General features: G+C 45.7%; 3 protein-coding genes and 1 long non-coding RNA gene across 5 annotated transcripts; 3 read left to right on the top strand and 1 right to left on the bottom strand.

Annotated features, from left to right (window-relative positions):
- Nucleotides 1-53: 53 nt before the first annotated feature.
- Nucleotides 54-3,838, bottom strand: LOC116231759 (uncharacterized). Its single transcript, XR_004167527.2, has 3 exons — nucleotides 3,740-3,838; nucleotides 929-1,088; nucleotides 54-646 (listed from the first exon to the last, which is right to left on the bottom strand). It is a non-coding gene; the product is annotated as an uncharacterized LOC116231759 (long non-coding RNA).
- Nucleotides 3,823-5,218, top strand: PET117 (PET117 cytochrome c oxidase chaperone). The gene is made up of 2 exons (XM_031597706.2): nucleotides 3,823-4,017; nucleotides 5,069-5,218. Exons 1-2 carry the CDS (start codon nucleotides 3,922-3,924, stop codon nucleotides 5,216-5,218), a joined length of 246 nt encoding a protein of 81 aa, XP_031453566.2. The 5' UTR covers nucleotides 3,823-3,921.
- A 270-nt stretch (nucleotides 5,219-5,488) lies between these two features.
- On the top strand, nucleotides 5,489-22,131 carry KAT14 (lysine acetyltransferase 14). 2 transcript variants are annotated; one of them, XM_031597665.2, is made up of 10 exons: nucleotides 5,489-5,744; nucleotides 7,418-7,536; nucleotides 10,209-10,330; nucleotides 11,890-12,071; nucleotides 12,545-12,961; nucleotides 13,867-14,435; nucleotides 14,966-15,102; nucleotides 15,620-15,795; nucleotides 18,880-19,070; nucleotides 21,648-22,131. In XM_031597665.2, exons 1-10 carry the CDS (start codon nucleotides 5,489-5,491, stop codon nucleotides 21,819-21,821), a joined length of 2,343 nt encoding a protein of 780 aa, XP_031453525.1. In that variant the 3' UTR covers nucleotides 21,822-22,131. The 2 variants fall into 2 exon arrangements, with proteins under 2 accessions (XP_031453525.1, XP_031453516.1); XM_031597656.2 differs by having other exon boundaries at nucleotides 12,542-12,961.
- A 1,441-nt stretch (nucleotides 22,132-23,572) lies between these two features.
- On the top strand, nucleotides 23,573-26,031 carry LOC116231736 (baculoviral IAP repeat-containing protein 5-like). The gene is made up of 4 exons (XM_031597694.2): nucleotides 23,573-24,980; nucleotides 25,068-25,177; nucleotides 25,259-25,376; nucleotides 25,552-26,031. Exons 1-4 carry the CDS (start codon nucleotides 24,864-24,866, stop codon nucleotides 25,633-25,635), a joined length of 429 nt encoding a protein of 142 aa, XP_031453554.2. The 5' UTR covers nucleotides 23,573-24,863; the 3' UTR covers nucleotides 25,636-26,031.
- Nucleotides 26,032-26,074: the final 43 nt, after the last annotated feature.

The raw sequence follows: 26,074 nt of genomic DNA, 5'->3' as shown, positions 1-26,074 counted from the left end.
ACCGCGTGCATTTCATTCATTCAAATTGCTTGTGGAGTCTGCATGCAGAGAAGCCCTTGTCTGCCCTCCCTCTTAATTACAGAGCAGGGACAGAAAACCCTTAATATATTGACATCTCCCTCCTCTGTTTTTGAAAATTTTGCATATTGACAATGCAACACTCCCTGCCCTGCATATCCAATGGGAAAAAGGGCTGCCTGGCCAGGTAGGCTGCACCTGAGCAATGTCCACATTGCAGCAATTGGGTCTGAAGCTGTTGTGGGGGAGATCATTACATTTCTTAGTAGAGAAACAGTATTATGATGAGAGAAAAATGCCTACAACACAGTAATGATCATCTTTGTCACTGTTATTAGTGCTGTTGTAATAAGAAAATCAGTGCTAACAGCAGTAGGAGAGGCTCTCTGCCTTTCAGCCATCTCTGCTCACTCAGCTCCATCCTCCTGAGCCTTCTTGCCGGCTGCATGCACACAGGATAGCAGTTGGGGGGTGCATTCCTGCCTGCAGCACTGGAAAGCCCTGTTGGGCTCCACCAAGTGGAGGGGACCATACTTTGGGTGGGGTCTGAACCTTCTGCCTTCTTTCTGGCTGTTTGGTGGGGTGCTGAGGGCGTGCACAAATGCTGCGTAAGGAGGAAGAGCTGGCTCTGCAAAGAAGGAAACACGTCTTTGGGGTTTTCACTCATGGTGCTTTGTGTGCTTGTAGATTGGTTGTCCCTTGGTGTGAGAGGTGGAACAGTTGGGGCTGCATTCAGGCTGCAAATCGAACCTGGAAATAGATTCAGCTCATATTTTGTATCCACCTCTGTCACATCTCATGGGGTTTTCCTGGGGATTTGTAGCAGCTGATGACCCGCTAGGTGAGCTGCAAGTGAGAGCCCCATGGGCTGGATTCTCTGGTGGATGGATTAAGGTGATGCACCCCTTACCTTCACCCTGCTCTCCTGCTTCGGTGTAACCACACCTTTACACACAGCGCAGCAAGAGCTCCTCCACACCTATGGAAATGGCTGGAACTGGCAGATGAACATAGAAACCTTCCTGACACAGAAACTCCAATGCGGCCTCATCTGGGAGACTGGCAGACGCCTGTGCATGAACAGAGGGGAAGGGAGGGGGTGAATGAGGCACAGAGGTTGCACAAGCTTCGTTTTCTTAGGAAACCGGGATAAAAATGCCCTCTAAGCATTGACTTCAGACGCTTATTCAAGATAACTGTAGAGATCTGAGCTGTTTGCCCAGGAGGGAAATGGCCTCTAGCTTTTCACAGCCTCCTTCACATGCGAATAAACCCTTTCCTGGCTGAATTGCAAGCCCTTCTCTGGGAGATGATGCATACTGCTATGCCCAGGCTAGCAAAGGAGGAACAGAGGCACAGGAAATAGGACATCAAAGAATAGTGCAGACGCAACACGCCAGGAACCCTCTATTAGCAAACCAAGGTGTTTATTCGAGGAAACCCTAAGTGGAGAGAAACTAGGTGAGCCAGCAAAAAAAAAAAAAAAAAAAAAAAAAAAAAAAAAAAAAGGCTCTTCTGATCCAAGTTCCCTCTGCACAAGCTCAGTCTCTCATCTCACTCTCTGCTCCAGTGCAGTGTGGCTTGACTCCTTGCAATAAGCTACCACCAATGGCACCACAAGTCCTGTGAGATGTCTCTGCAATGGCTCATGAGTGGTTAAGGTTGTATTTGTTGTGGGTAACCCTGAAATCTCCTTTTTTCCCCTTGTGCTAATCTCCAGCTGAAAGGCTTCCCCAACAGTATCACTGCAGGGCACTTCAGTCTCCCTCCCTCCCATGCCGTTCCTGCTCTCCATCCCTGCATCATGCCCCTGGCTGTGTGCACACTGCCTGCCCACACCATCCAGCTTGGAGAACAGCTTCACACAAAAAGAATGGCGGACTTTTCCATGCAGTTGCTGTGGGGTTTTAAGCCAGACCTAGTTGCCAGTCTGGCCCACAGCTTGGTTTTCCATCAGCTCATCTCCTCAATGAGTTTACCTTGAGCATGGAAAGACAACAACTACCCAGAATGGTGGACCACAGCAGACTGAACCTGGGGAAGGTGAGCACTGCAGCAACCCTTGGCCCTCAGGAGGGATGAGAGGAAAATGGAAACACCTTGAGCCAGAACTCCCCACTGTGAAACCACAGCCTGAACATTCCCTGTCTGGGGTTTTGGGCCCTGAAGTGATTAATGCCAGGCTCATGCAAAGGCACTTGGCCCCAGCTGGGCAAGCTGTGCCCTTCCATGGTGCCAAAGGCACTGTGCCTTGGCTCACACCCGCTCTACATCTGGCCCAACCCTGTTCTTGGCACCCGGTGGCCTTGGCTGTGCTACAAGCACTTATGCGCGTCTTAATAACAGTAAACATACAAACGTGAGCAAAACTATTATACTAAATTGAAATGCTATCATTTTCACTAATTTTACCCTTCATTTTAATCACATTTGTCCAGCAGACAGATGAAGAAGATTACAACAAGCAAGCTTTATGCATTCAGTTTTCCTGTTCTGCTCAGGGGATGTGCCCTGGCCACCTCCTCACAGCAAAGGTTCCCATTAGTGTCACCAAAGCTGACTACAGTGCAGCACCTCCATGCTCTACTTGGAAATAGCTGAGACTGTTTTAGAGGAGCTGAAAATCCCTGTGTTCCACCTGACAGACAGCAGTGGCAAATACCTGGACAAAAAGCATAGGAAGGAGTTAGGGATATGACCACCTCTGACAATAAACCTCCCATCTGGTGGTGGTAAGGAATTTGTGAGCTGAAAGCAGCAACTTGATACAGAATCATGGAATCATAGAATCACAGAATGGCTCAGGTTGGAAGGGACCTTAAAGCCCCTTCACCATCTCTCAGCCATGGGTAGGGCTGCCCCCCACCAGCTCAGGCTGCCCAGGACCCCATCCAACCTGGCCTGGAGTGCCTCCAGGGATGAGGTACCCACAGTTTCTCTGGGCAGCACTGCCAGTGCCTCACTGTAAAGAATTTCCCCCTAATAGCGAATCTAAATCTCCCCTCTTTTAGTTTAGAGCTCACTGTTAAAGATGCTGAAGAGCACAGGTCCTAAGACAGACCCCTGGGGGACACCACTCATCACCAGCCTCTACCTGGACATAAAGCCATTGACCACAACCCTCTAGCTGTGATCATAGAATCATAAAATAACGAAGCTCCAACCATCCACCTCCCACCCATTAAAGCATGTCCCTCAGTACCACATCTACCCTTTCCTCAAACACCTCCAGGGTCGGCGACTCCATCCACCCCTCCCTGGGCAGCCCGTGCCTATGCCTCACCACTCACGTTTCCTACATCCAGCCTGAACTTTCCTTGGTGCAACTTGAGGGAATTCCCTCTCATCCTATCACTGTTACCTGAGAGAAGAGGCCAACTCCCACTTCAGCACACCCTTCTTTCAGGCAGTTGTAGAAAGCAATAAGGTCTCCCTTGAGCCCCCTCTCTTCCAGACTGAACCGTCCCAGCTCCCTCAGCTGCTCCCCCTAAGACTCGTGCTTCAGATCGCTCACAGCTTTATTGCCCTTCTCTGGACACTGGACACTGGTCTGGACACTGAAGCTCCAAAGGACTTCAATGTCTTTCCTGCAGTGAGGGGCCCAGCACTGAACACAGCACTCGAGGCACAGCCTCACCAAAGCTGAGTACAGGCGGACGATGCCCTCCCTGCTGCTGCTGCTGGCTGCACTACTGCTGATACAAGTCAGGATGCCATTGACCTTCTCGGCCCTCCGCTTCTCAGGGCTGGCGGCGGCGGTTCGACACGCTCGACGCTCGGCAGGGCGGGGCGCGCTTCCCCACACCCCCCCCCCCACCTCGCGGTCCCGCCTTTTCCCCCGCGGCGGGCAGGCGGTTGTGGCGCGCGCTGCTAACGGCCGTCCGGCCGTGCGCGTGCCCGGCGATGTCGAGGAGCTCCCGGGCGGTGCTGGTCGTCACCGCGCTCCTCTCCGCCGCCACCATAGCGGCCGTGCACGTCCAGCAGCGGCGGGAGCGTGAGGTGAGCGGGGGCGGGGAGGCAGGCGGGCAGGCCCGGAGCGGTGTGATGCCGTCTCGTCGGTTCGCATATTTCTACCGCTGTCAGGACAGGGCTCGCAGCCCTTTGCGCCTTCTGTGTGCTGTAGTTGTGTCTCGGTTTGCTAACCGGTGGCAGGTGCCTTTGGTTGGGGCACCTGATGAGGCCGCTGCTGTGAGCTTCTCCCTCCCAAAATGCGCTTCTCACTCACGGCTTCAAGAGGTGCCTGGCAAAAACCTCCCGGGGGCCTTCCAGGCACCGGCACAGGTTGCCCAGAGGCTGTGGATGCCCCTCCCTGCAGGCGTTCAAGGCCAGGCTGGATGGGGCTGTGAGCAGCCTGGTCTGGAGGGGGGTGTCCCTGCCTATAGCAGGGTTGGAACGAGGTGGTCTTAATGGTCCCTTCCAACACAAACCACTCCGTGATTCTGGGTAGCAGAGACAGAAAAGTGTAAGGAGGAAACAAAAGAGTAGCTGGAATCTTCTTCAGGCTGTTTACATCTGCTTGGTGACTTAGCTGTCAGTGTGCAAACTGCTCATCAGTGCCGTGTGTCTCGTGTATAACAAATGTTCTGGATGAAGGGTTCAGCCTGCGAATGAAGTGCCCTGCTGTTTCAAAAGCATGGCGTAAGCAGGCTGTGGATCTTCTGCCAGCCTTACAGTGAGAGTTTACTAGCTTTTTTTTTTTAAATAATAATTAAAAAAAAAAAAAGTAAGACATAAGCAAATCAAGATAAAATGGCAGTTTTTTCTTAAAATTATTTTTCCACCAAAATCTCTCCAAGCAGAATAGCACTTTTGGAGGAATTGCCTGGCTTTGAATAGAGGCTTAGGGCAGAGATACCTGGCTGTTACAGGTTGTCCATCCTGCACGGTGTGGGAGCTACCAGTGCACAGCAGGGCGTAATGGCTGTAGGAGTTTTGCAGAGGCAGTATGGCACGGTGAGCAGCCCTGCAAGGTGGACTGGAGCCCAGGTGGGGTTGGTCACGCTCACAGTCAAACAGGCTGTGGTAAAAACCCTGTCCTTTGTGCTTTCAGAGGCTGCACAGTGGTGTTCTCAGAGATCTGGAGCGACAAAATCAGAAAAGAGAAAACATTCGCCTGCTGGAAGAGCAGATTGCTTTGACAAAGCGGCTTACAGAAGAAAGAGAGAAGATGCTCATGGAAAAGGGATCCCAGCAGTCCTAGGTGGGACCTGACTTGTTAGAGGTTTGATTCAAGGCACTTGGAATGATTGCATTCTAACTACTTTCAAGTATTTAACAGTGATCACCTGTGAAAGGCTGTTTCTTTCAGACACATTATATTCCTGTACCAAAAGCCGTAGGGCACGCACAAAATATTTCTTCTATCCCTAGTACTTTGGAGACTTGGCACGTTCAGTGTGGATGGACTTGTGAATGCAGGGAGGACGGGCAGCTTGTCATGCAAACACCATCCTGCTGTAGGCCATGAAGGATGGCTAATAACGTTCACATGAGCGGGCTGCTGAGCCGCCATGATGATGAAGCCACGAGGACTTCGACTTCGGAGGGTCTGGAGGAGGGTGAGGTGGAAGGGGAAACCCTCCTAATTGTAGAGTCTGAGGACCAGGCCTCAGTGGATTTATCCCATGACCAGAGCGGAGACTCGCTGAACAGTGATGAAGGTGATGCGTCCTGGATGGAGGAGATGTCCTACTACTGCGAGAAGTGCCAGAAGTGGATTCCAGCAAGTAAGAGGGCTGGCTTTGCTGTTTCTTGTAGCCTTCCCCACATGCAATTGGCATCACCAGGGTTGCGATCTACAAGGTGTCTGTGCTGTTCTGTATGCTCTTTGTGACTTTTGGTTAGGTATGTCCTGGTGGTGGGAGGAAAATGCTGACTAGGTGTAGCACAGAGCCCAGCTGCCTAATGCTGCTCGTTCTGTGTGTTGGGCATCTCAACCAATGAGCTGTGTGGGTGTTGTTAGCTGGTGTTCCCTGCGAGAAGGGGGTTTGTCTGCTCTAATTAGTGCCAAACAAGGATAGGACATCAGAAATGTGCATGCTGTCCTGAGGCCTGTCACTGGCATGCCAAAGGACTTTGGCCAAGTGAGTTGTCCTCTCACTGCTCTCAAATAAAGAACAACTCTTTCTACAAAGGTCTGTGGAGGAACATGGCTTTGTATGTGGAGACAATTTTTTTATTGTTTTCTTCCCTAGTTAGCTTGCTGCATCTGTGCAGCATATGGATAAATCTTAGCACTAATGATTTTCTGATAATGTGAATTTAATTTAGCTTTTGCACAAGTGTGTCCAGCCTGTAATAGCTAGCTTTGGGGGGTGCTTGGAGCAAGCTAGATAACTAGATCCCTTTGCTGTTGCTGCTTAACATAAGGTGTATGATGCTAGCAAAATAGCAGGCTTTACTTTTGGAATTCTAAAGAGTTTTGCAGCTGTATCAGAACTGCCCTTATTACCATCCTAAAACTTGCCACAAGTCTAATGTAGAACTCCCTCAAGGCATAGTGTGAGCATTGCTAATAACATGGTGGAGCCAGCATAGTACTGTTAAAATGATGCTGTGTAGACAGTGGGACAAACAAGCTTGATATGTATTAATAATAGATAATAATAAAAAGGAACAGAGTTAAAGGTAGCATGAGATATTAGGGCACTCAATTTAACATTCAGTTTGTTCTGTTTTACAAAGATAAATGTTCCTCTCTTGTTGCTGTGGAACAAATCCAAAGAGCAGTAAAGAAAGAGATGGAATGCTTTTAGAGGCAGACTTTTCCTGTGCGTTTTCAGAAATGCTGTAATCCTCTGTTTCCCTCTCTTCTGATTTTGCTTTCTTTCATCTCTGTTGAGTTTAGGGATCCTGACAGATTTTTTTTTTTTTTTTTTGCCCATTGTTTGATGCAGAAACAGAATTAGAACATTTAGCTTTTAATGTGTGCTGCTTTATATTTGGCTCTACCCCAGTAGATCACATTTTTTCAAACTTTTTGCAGGGTTAGCAGATTAGCTGTTTTTTTTTTTTTTTTGTTATTGGTGGTTGTTTGTTTCAGGTAGAATGGGGAAAATGGTTATTTATTGCAGTATATAGATTATTCTTGGGAAGCAAAAACTAATGAAAAATGTGGAGGAAATCCTTTGGCTGTGTTCAGCTGCTCAGTAGAATAAGACTTTCTAATGCCTGTGCTTTTTGATAGTGGGTGCTGACTGCTGCAACTGTAACATGAGCCAATACCTTACGTTACAGCTTGTGCCAGCTCTTCTTGGGAGCTGCTTGGGTCTTTAGACTCTAGGAAATAGCAAAAGTGCTTTTCTGCCTGAAAAAGGGATTCCTGTAGGAAATCCAGATCTTTGCAACTTTTCTTTGTATGAAAGGACTGAAAGTTTGATCTTTTGCCTATTGATTTTAGGTCAACTGAGAGAACAGCTCAGCTATCTCAAAGGAGATAACTTTTTCAGGTTTACTTGCTCTGATTGCTCAGAAGATGGGAAAGAACAATTTGAACGGCTGAGATTAACTTGGCAACAAGTAAGTACAATGCCTGTGCCAGGAGAACGACCACAGCACTTCAGAGGATTGTTGTTTGTTGTGTGTGTATTACCTAGAAAAGGAGGATTGGGTACAGATGACAAACATATGAGTGAACTTCAGAAATTAATTAGTAGAGGATTGCCTGCAGATTAGAACTTGAGTATTTGGCAAGTAAGTTGCAAGATAATCACACAAACCACATTCCTCTTCTTTTTCCCTCCTCATTCGTGTTGCTCATGAATTTCATGGCTTCAGGCAAATTTGGAAAAGCAAAATGCAATTTGGCTTCTAGGCATGAACAGTTTTTTGTATATATGAGCAAATATAAAACTAGTGAGGTAGCAGCACACAAACAGAAAGCTTGCCAGTTCCCTGAATGCAAAGCTCTAACTTGGCTGCTTGCTTACTAACAGTTCTTGCTGGATTCTGCAAGTTCAGTCACTTACACACCTGAGCGATCAAAATATTCTGCATTATATAGCAACCACTGTGTGGGTAGGGTGATGCATGTCTTGCTCCCAGTAGGGTGCAGGTTTACTTTGAGGGGCAGGCAGGAAGTGCCAATTGCTTTTGCATAAATGGATTTGATCAAGCAGTAGCTACTGCTCATCATTAAGTGCTTCCAAATGCCAAGCATTGGGAGGTATATACAAGACATCTTTTTGCACTTTGTGACAGAAGTAGTGCTGTCTCATAATAGATCATTTCAAACATCAGTTGTAACTTCTGCAGTGCTTTCTGCTGGTGCCCTGTGTAGGGCTGCAGGGTGAAAAAGTCATTGTTGCCACCTGTGCACCAGAGAACAAAGTCAGTAGCATTATGCTCTGCCCTCTTCAGCAGAATGGAAGAAGGGTGGCATGCCAAAGGGAAAGATGAAATCAGAACTGGTGAAGAGAAAAGTCTCCCTAGGCTTCAAGCAGCTGCTGCTCCTTTGGGGTACATTAAATTGAGAGAAGTGATCAAATCTGTCTGAAGTATGGAATTGATTCCACGTAATTAACAGTTGGTCATCTGAGATTTACTCACAAAGAGATGTGCTTCTTTCCAAACCTTTCTGATAGTTGGTCGGGCTGAATTAGGCTGTGAAGCATGTAAAAGTGCTGTAATGGATTGTTTAATGAAGATCACTTGTAAGAACATCATTTGGAGGCCAGTAATGAGTGGTGTCCCCCAGATGTCTGTCTTGGGACTGGTGCTCTTTAACATCTTTATCAGTGACATAGTTGATAGGATTGAGTGTGCCCTCAGCAACTTTGCTGATGACACCAAGCTGAGCAGTGCAGTTGGTGAAGCGGAAGGAGGAGATGCCACCCAGAGGGACCTTGATTAAACTCAAGAGATGTTGAACCTAAGGAGGTTCAGCAAAGCAAAGTGCAAGGTGTTGCTCTTGGGTCGAGGTAATCCCAGATATGTATACAAACGCAGAGAAGAACTCCTTGAGAGTAGCCCTGCTGAGAAGGACTTAGGGGTCCTGATAGATGAAAAACTGAACATGAACCAGCAGTGTGCTCTTGCAACCTGGGAGGCTGATGGTATCCTGGGCTTCATCAGAAGAGGGGTGGTCAACAGGGACAGGGAGGTGATTGTCCCCATCTATTCTGCCCTTGGGAGGCTCCATCTGGAGTACTGTGTCCAGTCTGTTGTCCCCAGCACGGGAAAGAAGTGCAGCTTTTGGAGATGGTCCAGAGGAAGGCCACAAAGATGCTCAGAGGGCTGGAGAACCTGTCCTATGGAGACAGGCTGAAGGAACTGAACTCATTCAATTTGAAGAAGAGAAAGCTGAGAAGAGAGACCTCACTGTGGCCTTCCAGCATTTAAAGGGAGTTTATAAATGTGATGGAAATCAACTTTACGTGGGTAGATAGTGATAGGAAAAGGGGGGAGTGGTTTTAAACTAAAGGAGGGGAGGTTTATATTAGATGCCAGGGGGAAGTTTTTTCCTGAGAGTTTGGTGAGGTGCTGGAACAGGCTGCCTAGAGATGATGTGGATGCCCCGTCTCTGTAGGTGGGACCTGGGCAACCTGATCTAGTATTTGATCTAGTGGCTGGCAACCCTGCCTATGACAGGGTACTTGGAACTTCGAGATCCTTGGGGTCCCTTCCGACCCAAGCCGTTCTGTGATTTGGAGACAAACTTAATTCTTGCATACCAAGAAATATTAGTAGATGTTATGTGATTTTTTTAACATAGTTTAACCTGCATTCAGTTTAGTATGCAACAGTAAATATCTGGGAAGACTCTGATTGCTATGTTTCTGATGAATAAGGTAGTGGGATTCTTTGTCACAATTCTTTTTGTGTTTTTCAAAAGACTTCATACTTCCACACTGCATTCAGATCCCAGTTGCAATATGACTGATTTATCCCACTCTGCAGAAATTTGTGTTTTTTCACAAACCTGCATAATTAAGCAGCTTTTATTCTCCTAGGGTGGTGAAATCTCTGGGAGGGGAGGAAAAGACAGAAGAATGTTCATCTAACAATAGAGAGATGAGAAAAGGCAGCATGAAAGAAAGAGAAAGATTGCGGAAATTGCCTAAGAGTTGTTGCAAAAATAAGATATTTATGAGGCTGCAAAGATTTGTGTGTGCGTAGCATCACATGGCGGGGTGGCAGCTCACCAGGAGAAGCAGAAAAGGTGCACTGGTTTCCACTGCTTTATGTTCCAGGTTGTCATGCTGGCAATGTACAATTTATCTCTGGAAGGAACTGGCCGTCAGGGGTACTTCAGATGGAAAGAAGATATCTGTGCTTTTATTGAGAAACACTGGACTTTCTTATTAGGAAACAGGTAAAGACATGCTGTGTCCTGGAAACTTTGGTTGGTGAACTGAGTGAACTAAAAACTGGTATACAGGTGGGCAACGTGAGCCCTGGTTAGTTAGGGATGTCTCTGTTGAGTCTAGCTAGCCAGAAAATTGAAGTACTAAGAACCTGAATGTAGGCATGAGGGGCAATCTTGAGAAAGAATAAGCATTTCTCAATGTGAGGGAGGGAAAAAAAAGCAAAATAAAAGAAGTAGCAATGTAGCTGCATATGTTTTGGATGTATTTCTTATCTTCATCTAGATAATGTATGAATCCACAAAGCTTTTCAGTCTGACTAAATTTTCACAGTGGATGAGCTTAATCCTGATGTCATCTGTCTGGACTTGAAAGAAAAAAAGAGCCTTAGCAAAGTACCTTGTTCCTCAGCTCCAAAGTTTTGTATAATCATGTTAACGACAAAGGCAAACTGGGCTTTGTCTTTTAGCTTGTTTTGGATCTCAATAAAATAGCTCTTACTTAGTAGGTATTGCACAGTATGGTAAATTCTTTCACAATCAGTTAGCTGTTAGAATGAGAACCCTTCTCATAAATGGTAACCTTCTGTGACAGTGTCTTGTGCCTTGCATAAGTGAATGTTGTATTATTTTCTAAGCATACTGTCACTGTCAAAATCAAATGTCACTGTTAATGCATGTGCTATGGAGGCAGAAAAAGAAAGTGAGCAAGCCTATGAAGTTGTATATTTATTGGCTTTGCAGACTTCCTTCTGGCTCCAAGGATTTCTGTGTTGTGAGATCTGGTCTTTCTCCCTACCCAGATTTGCTGTTTGGCTTTGCTTTCATTGCATGCCTGTGCGTCCTTGCTCTGTACCCAACAATGTTAGTCCCCTCTGGAAACCAACAGGACCCTGGCAGGAGGGCAGCTGATGGCCAGTTGTCCCTCTCTCAGGAAGCCTTGCCTCTCAGTGTTTGCTGCTGCCTCCTGAGATCTGCCCTATGGGCAGGGTAGTCCCTGCTCTGATTTCAGCTGAAGTGCGTACTAGCTTGCCCTCCTTGCCTGGACTAGCCACTGGTGGAGCAGGGACAGCTAAACTGTATGTGTAACAGTTCAGCAACTGCTGTGGTGTTCATGCTTGCCAGATCTAGTCGCTCCAGACTCCGAACTGGGACATTTGATGTTAATCTTCCAGATTTAAAGGGCATTGCAGGGGGGCTAGTGGCAGAATTAGCCTGTCCTCCATCAGATAAGTGTATTGCAACTCATCGCCACAAGAAGAAAAATAGCATCTCACCATGCTCAATTTGTCTGGTGTTTATGGAACATAGGTATGCAGCACTTTGTATGTCAGGGCCCATTGATACAGTGTAGGTTGTCCTTTAGAATGGTTTTCTCTGTTTGGGAAGAAATTCTTTAATCCTTTACCTCATGGAGGGCTGGAATTTAGGGAGTACATAATCCTGCTGTGTCAGTCAGCACCTGAAGCCCTCTGCCCTTACCATCTCTGAGGAGTGGGGAGGCTTTGGGGTGAAGACACAGCTAGTGAGTAGGTACCTAACGCTTGTTTTCACATCTCCCACTATAGGAAAAAGACCTCAACATGGTGGAGCACAGTTGCTGGCTGTCTCTCTGTGGGGAGCCCTTTATATTTCCGCTCAGGAGCCCAGGAGTTTGGAGAACCAGGGTGGTGGAAACTGGTTCATAATAAACCTCCAACAATGAAACCTGAAGGAGAAAAGCTGTCTGCATCTGCACTAAAGGCGAAAGGTAACCGTTTCCCAGATGGAATATAAGTTCCTAACTGGGCCTGAGCTGAGAAAGCTGGAAAACATGATGAAAGTTTGCTTAAAAGAAAAGCCTTTTATATTTTGTTTCATTTTGCAGTGTGCTAACTGATTTAAAGGCTTTTGAGGTCTGTGTGGGCTTTTTTGGTGGTGCTTTTTTTTTTTCTTTGCAGCTGAAATTCTTCTGTTCTTTACCCTAGGGAGTGTATTATTTTGTTTTCATTTTGTCCACACTAAATGCAAATTCCCTTCAGTTTAGAGGAGCAAGAACAGGGTTTAAGTGAGGTTTTAATGATCCACTGACTTTGCTACATGCCTTGGAGTGAATTTCTTGTATATTTTGAAAGTAGATCCTCTCAAATTTCAAGGCAGTGTGTTCTTATCACTATATAGTACATATACAGTGATTGCAGGAGCTAAGTGTATGTTAGAATAAGCAAGCTACTTCTTTAGCAGCTTCAAAGCCACCTCTGGATCCCATCATTACTGTAGAAGGTCTCAGGAAACGGGTAAGCCGCAATCCAGTCGAATCGGCCATGGAGCTGAAGGAGAAGAGGTCTCGCACTCAAGAAGCCAAGGATATTCGGAGAGCCCAGAAGGAGGCAGCTGGTTTCCTGGACCGTAGTACTTCCTCCACTCCTGTTAAATTCTCCAGTCGAGGCCGTCGTCCCGATATTGTCCTTGAGAAAGGAGAGGTGATTGACTTTTCTTCTTTGAGCTCTTCAGATCGTACTCCTCTGACAAGCCCTTCTCCTTCCCCATCTCTGGACTTCTCTGCTCCTGGCACGCCAGCCTCACATTCAGCTACTCCTAGCCTTCTCTCAGAAGCAGATCTCATCCCTGATGTCATGCCACCACAGGCCTTGTTTCACGGTAAGAGCTGCTATGTTTTTCTCTTAATAATAAGCTGCACGTAGTTGTCAAGAAGGAGACATTAAAAAAAGGAGCTCTCAAAACTGCAGGATTTTTTCAAGTTAAGATGGTTGCGAAGTAGTAATACATAATGAATGCTGGCTGTTCCCTGGGGATCCAGACATCATTCTAATCTAGAGGATAGAGAGTAAATCACTCATTGTTGAAAGGAAGGTAGTCATAGAATCATAGAATCACCAAGCTTGGAAAAGACCCCCAAGATAATCTATTCCAACCATCCATCTACCTCCAATACTTCCCCACTACATCATGTCCCTTAGTACAATACCTAAACTTTTCTTGAATGCCTCCAAGGATGGTGACTCCACCACCTCCCTTGGTAGCCAGTTCTAGTGCTTGACCACTCTTTTAGAGAATAAATTTTTCCTTATATCCAACCTGAACCTCCCCTGGATCAACTTCAGGTGATTCCCTCATGACTCATTGAATCACGTTCTGCAGAGCAACAGATGCTCTTTGTCTGTGACTTGTAATTGTTACATCACTTTAAACAAAGCTTCTCCAGGGTATGCTAGCTAAAGATAGAGCTCATCAGCTTTACCATTTGATTCCCAGTGTTCAGGAATTTTCAGCAATTTAATGTTTGAGCTTTACAGCTCAGTGTGTGATGTTTTTGGATGTCAAATTGCAAGATACCTTAGAAGGATCAATTCTGTGTCCAGAAGTTGGACTCCTTAATGCGCTCTCTGTCCCAAATCTGGAAGTGTACAAGTATACAGAAAGTTGAGTCTGTCGGGTAACCCACAGTATTTTTCATTAGGAGAATAGTTCTGCAAGAACCCTTTTTGCAATGGGACTTGTATGTTTATGTTTTTCTTTCTGGATTATTTTGGTCTTTTGGGCAGATGATGAGGAGATGGAAGGCGATGGAGTCATAGATCCAGGAATAGAGTATGTGCCCCCCCCGAGTGGGACTGCTGGTGCTGGGACCATGATAGCAAGTAGAAAAAAAGTGAAGACAGTTGAGCAGATCAAGCAAGAAGTGGAGAGTGAAGAAGAAAAAACAGAAAGAATGGAAGGTGACAGTGAAGATCCTGAAGAGTCAAACACGTCTCTGCAGTTGAGGGGACGAGACAAGAGGAAACCACAGCTGGAGAAGGATGCCAAACCCAGAGCTCCCAAGCATACCTCTGTTAGTATCTATGAGGAGAAGCTGCTGCTGAAGAGACTGGAAGCCTGTCCCAATGCCCTGAGCATGACCCCAGAGGCCCGGAGACTGAGGCGCAAGCTAATAGTCAGGCAAGCCAAGAGGGAAAGGGGGCTGCCACTTTTTGACTTGGACCAGGTTGTGAATGCTGCACTGCTCTTGGTTGATGGGATTTATGGAGCCAAAGAAGGTGTTTCCAGGTCCCCAGTAGGGCAAGCGACCTACAGAACTACAAGTCAAGACTTCAGGATCTTGGACAGATACCAAGTGAGTGCCATTAAATCTAAGCGATCCTTTGACTCTGGTTGTTTTAGAGTTTTTGCTGCAAACAGCAGCATCACCTTTAGAATATCTGGCCTGGGAAGTTGAAAGATTTATGTGAAGAAGGCTTACTATGACTTGGAGCTATGTACCCACTGATTATTTCACAAGCTCCGTTTTTTTTCTCAGGAAATGCTCAGTCAGCACAGCTGTCTGTCAGTATAAATACCACAGATTTCTATGCATTTGTACTCCAGTCCTGCCCAAAAAACCATGGTGGTACCCAACTATTCTTTCATGCCATGTAGGAAAGAGGTTACCTGGAGTGCTTTGCTGAGCAGTAAGTGCAGCTTGTAGCTACGGCGGCTGAATCAGTGAGTGCATTGCAGTCTTCTGAGGTGGGATAGTCATCCTGGGACCCAGATCATCCCGTTGTAATGAAAGGCCCTTATTCTTTCTGTTGTTATGATTCCCTTGTGTTAAGTCATTGACTAGTTTTCCTGAAGTGTTCTGGATTTTTTTTTTTGTATGTGCAGACAGTGCTGCCTGCCATGAAGGGATATCGACAGCATACAACAAAGTTTCTGTATCGACTGGTAGGCTCAGAAGACCTGCTGCCAGACCACAGCATTGTCAGTCCTTACACGTCTCGTGTCCTGAAACCGTACATCAGGTACCGAGGTTGAATTTGCTCTTCACTTTGAAAACAACAGCCCATCTTTCATGGCCTCTGAGCAAGAGGTGTCCGTGTGGGAGAGGATGCTTTTATTCTGGGCAGCCATCCTCGCTCATTGCTGCTGTACAATTCACTATCCTATGGTAACTCTGGAAAGATAGTTTTGTTTAGCTGAATAATTAAACTGGCATTAGAAAGGGGAGTCTCCGAGGGAACTGGGGGCAGGGCAGAGTAGGAATCACTTTGGTCCGTAGATGCAAGTTGTGCCTGTTCTTGGGTCAGACCCATAATATCCTTGGTGCTGCCATAAAGATAGTCTGCCTTGAGGTGCTTTGGATCCAAGTGTTCTGATCTCTGACACAACAGTGTTATTACTGAGCAATATGCTGTGTTCCCACGTGAATGGAAGACTGTTCTTTTGTTCCAAGTTGAGCATGTCAGAAAATATTTTATGGGCTGCAGTGGCATTGTTCCTCACTTGCCTTCTGTGTTTGCTTTTCATATTAATTGGCAGGCGTGATTATGAGACAAAGCCCCCCAAACTCAAGCTGCTGGCAGAAATCTGGGCGTATCCACACAGGAATGATCTCAATTGGAAGGCTGAGCCAGAAGCACCCATTGATTACTGCTACGTTCGCCCTAATCACATCCCTACTATAAACTCTATGTGCCACGAATTCTTCTGGCCTGGTAAGATTCCTTCGATGCTTGGTTTTCTAAGAAGGAAGTGGTTTTGTTCAGAAAAGAAAGCATTCTGGGGCCAAACTTTTCTTCAGTTGGTGTCTGGCTCAGTTCTTAGAAAACCATTATCTGACATCATAGGAATGTGGTTGAGATGGAGACATGGGTTTGGTGTCTTTGTCTTTTGAGATCATTTAGAACTAGGCAATTAGGCCCTAATTAGCACAGCACTTAAAGGAATAGGTTATTTTGAGTAACAACATTGATGCCAATAGAAATAGTCAGTTACTAAAATTAAGGAACCAGTTGAACCTTTTGCTGTGGAGGTTTGGGAGTGGGCTGAGTGTAAACAATTTTATACCATAGGTCTAATGCTCATTGGAGTGAAATCTAGGAACCACACTAACTACTGCAAGTTTCAGTGTGGTGGTCTTTATTTCTTCAAGGCTTGATATTTGCAATGTATGAGAGAGTTTGAATATTGATTTTTATGTATCATCTCTTTAATTGTAAGATCCCTGGGGCAGTGGCTGTCCTTTATAGGATGGAGTTGGGGCAATAGTTAAGACTGTAGCCTCTAACTCTTATGAAATAACAGAAGTGAAGCTTCTGATTAGAAGTCAACACTGCAGAGTAATTTAGAAAAACCCAGTGTAAACAGCCCACGCCTTTATTCCAAATAACTGCTTGCTTTACATTTTGATTTGCAGATAATGATTCAACGTTGCTTGTAGTTCAGCTGTGCTCTTAAGCTGCAGTCAGGATCAGAGCTCTTTGTGCTACTTATTGTTCAAATTGTACATTCCAGGGGAAGATGGCTTGTGAAAGGCAAGATATGCCAAGTTGGGAGCTCATAAGATACTGCAATCCTGACAGAGACAGAACCCTTCTGTCATAGTCTATCCTCTTTTATATTGCATTTGAAGTTCTGGCCAACTTGGGTTGCACATTCATCAAGCTTTTCAGGACTCACCTTGTTTTATTTAACATAAGGAGCGTGGGTGTGTTCCACCCTACTAGGGACTGTGCATCATTAAATCAAAGCTGACACTCCCATCAGTCTCTAAACTTCAAAATCTTTTCCACGCTCTAAATTTTCTGAGGTTGGGGCTCTAAGATTATTGCGCCTTGATCTATTTTAGCAGGAGATATAAAGCACAGTATCTGTGTGGGCACCAGAGGTTCAGTTTACGCTGGGCTGGTGCAGCTGCTGATAAGCTGGGGATGGGATGCACAGCTGGGGGGGGGTGTCATAGCAGTGGTGTTCAGAGAAATAGAATCATTTAGATTGGAAAAGACTTTACAAGATCATAAGTCCAGCTGTCAACCTGACCTATCAAATGCACTGTCACTGAACTGTGTTTAGTGCACTTAAGTGCACTCAGTGCCTTCTAGTAGTGACACTGTCTCGCTGACTCAGTTCTTAAGTCATAGGAACTTCCCCCGATGGGGTGAGTCCAGACCTTAGTTCTTACACATCTCTAAGTCCTTCCTGTCAAAACTTTTCTTGTTTATCTCAAGGCAGAAACAAGCCGGTGGGTAGTTACCCCAAATGAGGTGTTGTGAAGAAAGATTCCTCCTTGTTGTCTCTCATGGTATCTTGTGCCTTCATGCCCTAACGGGAAACATCTCCAGAGCAGACAAGTGGTAAACTGTACTGAGCTAAGCGTCTTCCTGCGGGTACGGCACTGCTTCACCACCACCAGAGCACTCAGGGCAGTGTAGCGTTCCTGTGCAGACATGCTCTGAGGCACTTCACAGTCAATTGCAGCCTTGAGATAATTAACGCTGCTCCCTATTGCCAATCAATTCCTCCTACGCCTTACTCCACCCATCTTACTCTCGAGCAAGAAAATAATTCACCCCCTTTTTTAAGCCTAGTGCTTTCTGAAGTTTCACATCTCATTATGAGTGATAAACATTACTGGAAAACATACTCTACTGTTTTGTTACCTCGTGTTCCAGGGATATTTGAGATTGCTAATTTGAGGCTGAAATAGACAGTGTGATCCTGCACCTTGTGTAGGGCCTGTCTACATAGACAAATTACCAAGCACTCGTCTGTGCTGTGAGCTTGGCCCTAGCATGCTTTGTAGATGCTCTTAGGCTGCACCAGCAATGTGATTGGGTAAGGTTACAAACTCCACTTGAAAGCCACTGACTTCAAGTGTTTCTGTCCAGCCTCTGATTCAAAGAAGGCAGACACCAGTTTGGATAATTTGCATGCTAAAAGTAAATGTTTTCACTGTGTTGAATGCTGTGGTCAGCTTCACAGGTTAACTCCACAAACAGCTGAGTACAGATAGTGGAGGAAGCAGTAGGAGGTGAAGGCTGGGTGGAAGAAAGAGACAGGAACTGTAGGCAGGTAATGCTACTAAACATGAAACCCAGTTTCAGGTGTGCTGCATCTGGAGGGAGTTTGCAGGAGGGAGAGGATGGAGTAGCTGATGCACTCTGTGTTGCTCCCCTTTGCTTGCAGACAGGTCTTTTGGCATTTGCAGGTTGCAGTAGTAATGGTGTATGCCTGCCTGGTGCTGGCAAGGCACAGATGGGTGAAGAAGCCCTTATCCTTCACTGTTACTGCGGCTCCAAGAGCCGTAGGCAAAGGGCGTCCCAGATTTACTGGGACCTGATCCAGAAAATATTTGCGTATGTGCAAGTGTCTTAATCCATGTTCGTGTTTAGGACTGGGTCCAAAAGTCTGCTGATATGGCTCAGAATACAAACCAAGGAAAGATTAATTGGGTGCTGAGATTGTTACTAATTTTATTAAGATTTTTTAAACCATTCCTTTTTTGATTTTGAGTTTCAACTTTAGCTAATTTGCTTTTAGTTTATTTCTCCAGAACAGGTAAGCAGGCTTTTCCCCTTTGTGCATGCTAACTGCTGCATCTGTTGTCATCGGTGGCAAAAGTCTCATCTTGTTTCAATCAAACACTTAAACATCTGTCAATCACAGGGCTTGGAAATGGATAAGAGGAAAAAATCAAGTAACTGGGCTTAAAAATCTAAACTTCCATGTGAGTGTGACAGTATGGCCCTGCTTTCCATTTGATTTGTAGTGCTTTCAACTGTTTGTTTATTTTTTCATAGGAATTGACTTGTCAGAATGCCTACAGTATCCAGACTTCAGTGTTGTTGTCCTTTACAAAAAAGTTATCATTGCCTTTGGCTTTATGGTGCCAGATGTGAAATACAATGAAGCTTACATCTCTTTTCTGTTTGTTCACCCTGAGTGGAGGAGAGCTGGAATTGCAACGTTCATGATTTATCATCTTATCCAGGTAACAAAAAAAAAAAAGAACCCCATGTCTTTGCTAAAGCACCAGCTCTCCCTTCTTCCTGGTATCTTCGTGTGCACATGTTCAAGAGTAGGTAGTGCTGTGTTACCCCTTTCCCCTTGCCTTTTATTTGCTCACATAGCCACACAGATTGTCAGCATATAGGAAGATTTATGGGGGGAAGTTGCTTGAAAAGCAGAAATCGAAATGTTCTTAGACTGTGTTGCTAAGGTCCTCAGAATTAGTGAGGTGATGGGATCTTTTGGGATTAACTGTGCTTATTCCGGTGGTCAGTAGTTCACATAACAGCAATCTTGTAAATTTGGGAACGGAAGAGAAAAATATTAACAGTGCTAATACTGCAGTTGGCATATATGGCATTTTTTATCTACACCTGGAAACTTATTCCATGACCAGTGCAGTTGTATTAAATCACTTAACTGATCCTAATTATTCTCCTTCACTTCTAATATGCTGGATAAAATCCAGCGGAGTTGAAGATAAAGAATAAGTGTTTGCAACCTCATTCATATTTGTTCAGACTGGCTTGTACCAGGCTTTGTTGCACAAGGACACTTGGGAAAATTAATCTGAGCTAACTAAAGGACAACTCCTTAAAAGTTAAAGTAGTTAAGCTTCATGAAACCACTGAATGAATACTCTTATTAAGTTGTCCTTAATTCCGTTACTTTCTTGAATTGAATTGCTTGAAAGCCAGTGTAATTTTGAGTAAGGATACAGACAGATGTCCTTATTAGAGCCCAGCTGTACTTCCTCAGGACCCAGGTTTAGCACTCACTGAGCTCTCTTGGCAGAGCTGCTGATGTGAAGTGTTCCTTACCTTGGTTTAGTTGAGATAAGTTGCACTAGCAAGAGCTCACCATTGAAACTGCTTTTACTAATATTTATTTGGTTAAAGAGAGAATGAGTTCTAGCAGATCTGTGGAAACAGTGATTTTACCTTAGAAAAGCAGTTTCTACTGCAAGTAGCTCTTCTTGTCCTCCCATGGGTAATTCTACCAACAAAGCTTTCTGCAGTGCCCACCTCTCACTGGTTGTTAGCCTGTGTCAGCACACAGAGCAATCTATTTTAAATTCACCCCTTGCCTTTCCTGAACATCTCCACCTTAAAGCATTTAACTGAATTGCTGTGAACTGTAGCCAGCTGATGTGAGATGTCAACTCCCCGTGGGAACAGGCATGGGAGGTGAGCTGAGGTTTGCAGGGATCCAGCAGCAGGACTCTTTCCTGGCTGGGATGTGTTTGCAAGTTGGTTGTGCAAAATCACCACAAATTTTTGTAGGACCCATCAGCCAATTAACCTAATTCTACTTTCAGGTAAACTAGCAAAAAAGCTTATTGTGTTGAGGAGAGCCAAGTAGAGCTGAGGCTAATTGGACTCACTAGCAATGAGACATCACCACTGTGTGTTCAGCTCATGTTGGATTTATTTTTGCATTGCTGTGCATGTGTCAGTGGTAGACAGCTTGGGCTGATACCAGGGGCTGCTCTCTGTAGCTTAGGCCACCTTCATACCTTCATGCACTGTTTTGATGGAGGGTAGCACTTTCATTCTCTGTTGAAGGTAAAGATCAATGTGCTTATTTTGGGGATGAATTATTGGGAACAGCATAATCTAACAAAAAATGCTTTGAAGCAAATAGTGCTTTGATGATGGACTTTTTTTCAGAAATTACCTTCTAATGCATCTGGCCCAGAGTACCAAAGTATATCTTCTTGATGATCTCAGCCTCTTTCTCCCCAAAGTGGTTCCTGAGTATTTCAGTTTGTTGTTTTCTTTTTTTTCCTTAAATCCTGGTGAGAGCTTTTCACTTTGAATGATACGTTGTGTAGAGTTCCTTGAGTGCTGTTACCACTTAAAGTTACCATTTGTTCAATGTACATAGGATGCTATTAAAGCACTAAAGGAAAGCAGGAAATGATGTGATATTATTAGTTTATCAGAGAGAAAGGTGCCCAATATAATCTTGGATCTTTAAGGTAACTTCAGCAATGCCAATTGCTGTCAGAACTGAATTCTCTTGCCTTCTCAGGAGATGAGTGCCATGCCCTGCAGGATGGGAGAGAAGCTGGGTGTTATGTAGAGGAATTCCAGTGTGACAGCCCAGAGGTGCACTGGTATTAAAGCACAGTCCCAGAGAGTTCAGCCCTGTTTGCTGATGGGGAGGAGCACAGCACTTGATCCTTTGGCATGTTTTGTCTTTTCTTCAGGCTGTTGCCATTAAGTATTTGAGATTAGTGCAGTACACTGAGATTATTTTTAATTAACAGTTACTTAGAAATTGACAATGGGAAGCTTACAGATTAGAATCCAAAGCTTTGATTTCATTGTCAGAGTCCATGTTTCCCAGAAACAAAGGCTTTGAGGAAGAGCAGTATTGCCTTCGTGTTTCAGCTAGTGCTATGTGTGGTAACATCTGTGTTGAGGCCTACAATTTTTCTCACATTTTTCTCAGTAACTTAAATATCAAAGCTGATGAATCTCTTCACCTCCGCATTTCCCCAGAGGCTTTTCATTCTCTTGCTGTGATACCTTTTTTTTTTCTCCTCCCCTGGCAGACCTGCATGGGCAAAGATGTAACCCTTCACGTCTCTGCAAGCAACCCCGCTATGCTGCTTTACCAAAAATTTGGATTTAAGACTGAAGAATACATTTTGGATTTTTATGACAAATACTATCCCTTGGACAGTAAGGAGTGCAAGCATGCGTTCTTTCTCAGACTGCGGCGCTGATCTGCCAGAGCTACCGGGGATCTGTGAAAAGCCCATGCTGTCAAGCAAGGTATTACCATGGCTTTCGGCAGAGGATGCTGGCTGTCACGTGAGAGCTGGAATGCACATTGGCCTTTTTTGGTAAGACTTCTAATATCAACAGTGCTATGTTGTGTGCTGTAAGTACAGTCCAAGAGGATTGATTCATACTCTCTGAGGGAGAGGCCCAGAAATGCCAACAGAAACATGCTGAAGCCACTGAAAGACTGAGATTCTTATGGAGTTTCCTGACACTTTGGAGATTGCCACTGAAAAAAAAACAAACCAAAAACCACCGAAACTTGTCACTTCAGAGGAGCCCCATGGATTTCAAATTTTGAAACTATCCCAAGTTACTGGATTTTTGTTTATGTTTTGTTTATGGAAAATGAACATCTAAACTTAAGTCATCTACAGTGTTTCTGTGATTTGATTGCTTTGTTAGGAGCCACGTCTTGAATCCATGAAGGGGAATCCAATATCTGTGATGTAGTTGGATTCTGACTTTAGTAAAGCTCTACACAAGCCAGAATAGCAATAGTGAGGCTGTGTTTTAGAATAACGAAGTGTATGTGAACTTGTGTGATCCTAAGTAGAAGACCCAGAGGAGATGTCTTTGTTCTGTTCCTTCCCTGTGGCCTTCTTCACCCTTGTTGACTCTGTGCTCATTGTGAAAATTCTTGTAGCACGCAGTGTTTTGAGTTCAGGAACAGGACGTCAGGTGGGTTTGTAGCTAGGTGAGATAGAATACAGCAGCTGCCAAATGAGCTCTTTAAGATCTTACAGCCTATCTGCCAGTTCTTGATACTGCAGATCAGCCCTTTGGGCTCACCTCTAACCACAGAGCCAGCCTCACAGGTTCCAGCCAGCATCTACCTCCTCCTGCTGTAGACACTCTGGCTAGAAGAAAGCAGGAGCAAAAGTCAGTGGTTAAGTTTGAAATGCAGGCTCTGGTTTGTAGAAGCAACCTCCTTGCAGCTTGGAGAGAGCAGAGGTGAGCTTGTTCCAGTTCAATGAAATGTTTAGACTCTGTTTTCACGGCTTGAAGTAAAGAGGAGAGCAAAGAATAAAAAATAGTAGCCAAGGATTTAAGGAAAAACAAAATACAGCAGTTAGTCTGATACCAGGGTGTAGCCCTTTTATACAGTTTAGCAGCTTCTTTCTCTATGATTTTTTTTTTTAACTGCAGAAGAGCAGGAAGTTGGTACTTCGCTCTGCTTTCTAACTGAAGGCTGTCAGTGTGTTTTAAGTATGAATCATATCCACTCTCTTGTTCCTTTTGCACCAAGGCCCACAGAGAGCTACACAACAAATATAATATATATGTTTTAAGTCTATTGTGTATACCTTTTAGGTATTTGGCTATTGTATTGCCTTAATGGACTTTTCATGTTGGTAACAGCAGGAAGGTGGACATGTAGTATGCTTTTGTGTAGCTGATGTATATCTTCATCCAGTCAAAACCAGTGTTAGTGGGAGGAAATAAGAACCCATCCAAGAACTGTGACCTAACATCCATGCACATTTCAGCCTGCTTTATGACTATGTGAAAATTTTCCATGTTACTGGTGTTAGGAATTAGCTGTACTTGGAAAGGAAAAAAATGTCTTTTTGAATGGAATTAAAGCCCTTCCCTTGAAAGAGCCTATCTGTAGTCATCCTGTTTGCTAAGCTGACTTTCCGTTGTCTTTCTGCACTTGGCAAATCAAAGTATGGCCAATAGAGGGATGCTTCCTGCTTCTGTGAGATGAAATTCCACAGGAGCACTGACAGGATTCCCCTGCAGCTACATCTCTACAGGGCATCCACTTGGAGGCCACATGCATTCAGGACCTAGCAGGCTCTATCCTTGCCAGCCAGAGCAGGCATAAAAGATAATCTGTAGAAGAAGAGTAGTTCTGCACCACATTCTCAAAGGAGGCTGTTAAGAGTTTGAGGAGCTTCTGGAATGAACTCAGTAAGGGTTATGGGGGCCAGAGATCACTACTGCTGTTCCGTAGGCTGCAGGAGCAAGAAATTGCTCTGCAACTTTGAAGGGGGAGATGACTTGTTTCATGCTTATTTGCCTCTTATTCTTGGAAAATCAGCCAGTTAGCTGTTGTATCTGTTGCATTCCACACCTGTAGGACTGTAGCCTTTAGTTTTGATCCTTAAGTATTATTTTAATGTGCTCCGGGAAACTGTACCCTGTTCCTTAGTGTTGCCTGTGAAAGTCTCAAATGGCTTTGAACTGTTCCCTATGTAGTCCTTTCCTGTTGATCCTAATGGCTTTAGTGAGAAGAAAGTGCAGCTGTCTTGAAGATCGTGTTGCTGATAGTTTGGGCAAAAACAAATGGTCATGACTAAAAAGGCATTTGTGACTCTTGAAGGGATCCCAGCAAACCAGATCTGAAGGGCACTGATGAAGCTGGCGGTACCTGTTCAGAATGCAGTGCTAAAGATGTCTGTTAGAGATGATATCTTCTTCTCTGCTGCCTGCGTGAGCACAGCACGCTAAGGAGACACTATTTGAGCAGAAATTCACCCCTTGCCTTCAACATGAGTCTTCTCAGTGTGGGAGGATGAGGCCGGACTCCTAACAGGCACTGTGTGAGATCAGGTGTGTGCTCTGATACGGGCTGGCAGCCCTGGGGAAACACACCAGGGTTGCCAGAGAGCTCTGCCTGCCCTGGCTTGGTGAGCAGCAGGATGAGGGAGCTTTTGGAGCAGCCACAGGGAAGCTGAGCACCAGATGTCATTTGTGCCTCCTGACCTATTGCTGTTACGTGGGAACAGGGGCTGAGCACAACGAAGCCCAGATCTCTCCAAGTGCCTGTGTGTACTTTGATGCTTCACAATCAGGGAACTGCTTGCGATCAGCTTGTCCTGCCCGTTCATCGACGCTGGGTGGGCGTAAAGGTTCGCTCCGCCCTAAGCCACGCCAGCAAGATGGCTGCCGCCCCGGGGCGGACTACATCTCCCGGCAGCTCCCGCGCCGCTCCGTTCCCGTCCTGCCCCGCGCGCCCAACAGTCGCCGTTTGAAAAATGGCGGCCTACGCTGAAGCGCTGCCCGAGGAATGGCTGGTCTACCTCGTGTCCACCCGCGCCGCCACCTTCCGCAACTGGCCCTTCACCGAGGGCTGCGCCTGCACGCCCGAGCGGGTGAGCCTTCCCGGGGGGAGGCGGAGGGATGGGGAGGGGGGGTGCGGCGGGGTCCGGCGGCGCTGACGGCCTTGGCTGTGCCCGCAGATGGCGGCGGCGGGCTTCGTGCACTGCCCCAGCGAGAACAGCCCCGACGTGGTGCAGTGCTTCTTCTGCCTCAAGGAGCTGGAGGGCTGGGAGCCCGACGACGACCCGCTGTGAGTGAGGGGGGCCGGGCCGGGAACGGGAAGAGAAGGGAGCGGGCGCCGTTACGACCCGTTGGGCGTTGTTTGTTTTAGGGAGGAACACAAAAAGCACTCCGCGGGCTGCGCTTTTGCCTCGCTTCAGAAAGATCCCACTAAGCTGACGGTGCAGGAGTTCTTGAGGCTGGATAAAAAGCGGACCAAAAACGTAATTGTACGTACCCCTCGGCAGCGCGCTGTTTCCCTTACCGCCGAGGCTGGGAGAGCTGTTTGCTTTCCGGCTCCCTGCTGCCGCACTGCCCTGCCCTGCTGCCGGCCCTTACGGGGCCTTGACACCGACCGGTGCTCCGTGCAGTAAGGCAGCAGTAAGGCTTTGTTTTTATTTGCAGAAAAAAGCAATTTCTCAGAAGGAGACTGATATCGAAGATGTAGCCAAGGGCGTGCGGCACGCAATAGAGAACATGGGTCCTTAGGCTCCTCTGCCGGGTGTATGTGCTGTGACACTGCCGTGCTGTCTGAACAGCTGCTTCCTGGGACCACTTCTGCAATGGCCTTGCCTGTGAGAAGCAAAACAGTGCTGAATTCTTCTTTACTTATCTGAGTCTGTCTGAGAAGTACCTGTGGTTTGGTGCATTGCATAGATTGTCTTTTTCAGCAGGGATTCTTTTATTCTCCCCGTTACTGTTGTTTTTATTTGTTCTTTTTTAAATTCTGTTTTGTAAACTCTGTTCTTCCCATTTTGGAAGTGCTGGTAGCCCTGCTGCAAAAACTTGTGAGGGCTAGCAGACCTTTCCATTTTTGTACTGAATGCTACCGGTACTTATGGATACTTTTAGAAATAAAAAGGACTAAAACTCCAGGGACATAAAGTTGTGGTGGCTAATAACATCTAGTAATACCAAACTGTAGTGT

This window comes from Phasianus colchicus, chromosome 2, assembly GCF_987193195.1.
Source record: "Phasianus colchicus chromosome 2, bPhaCol1.hap1.1, whole genome shotgun sequence".
NCBI classification, from domain to species: domain Eukaryota; kingdom Metazoa; phylum Chordata; class Aves; order Galliformes; family Phasianidae; genus Phasianus; species Phasianus colchicus.
Note: the sequence above shows the minus strand (reverse complement) of the source record. Positions and strands in the feature narration are given on the sequence as shown.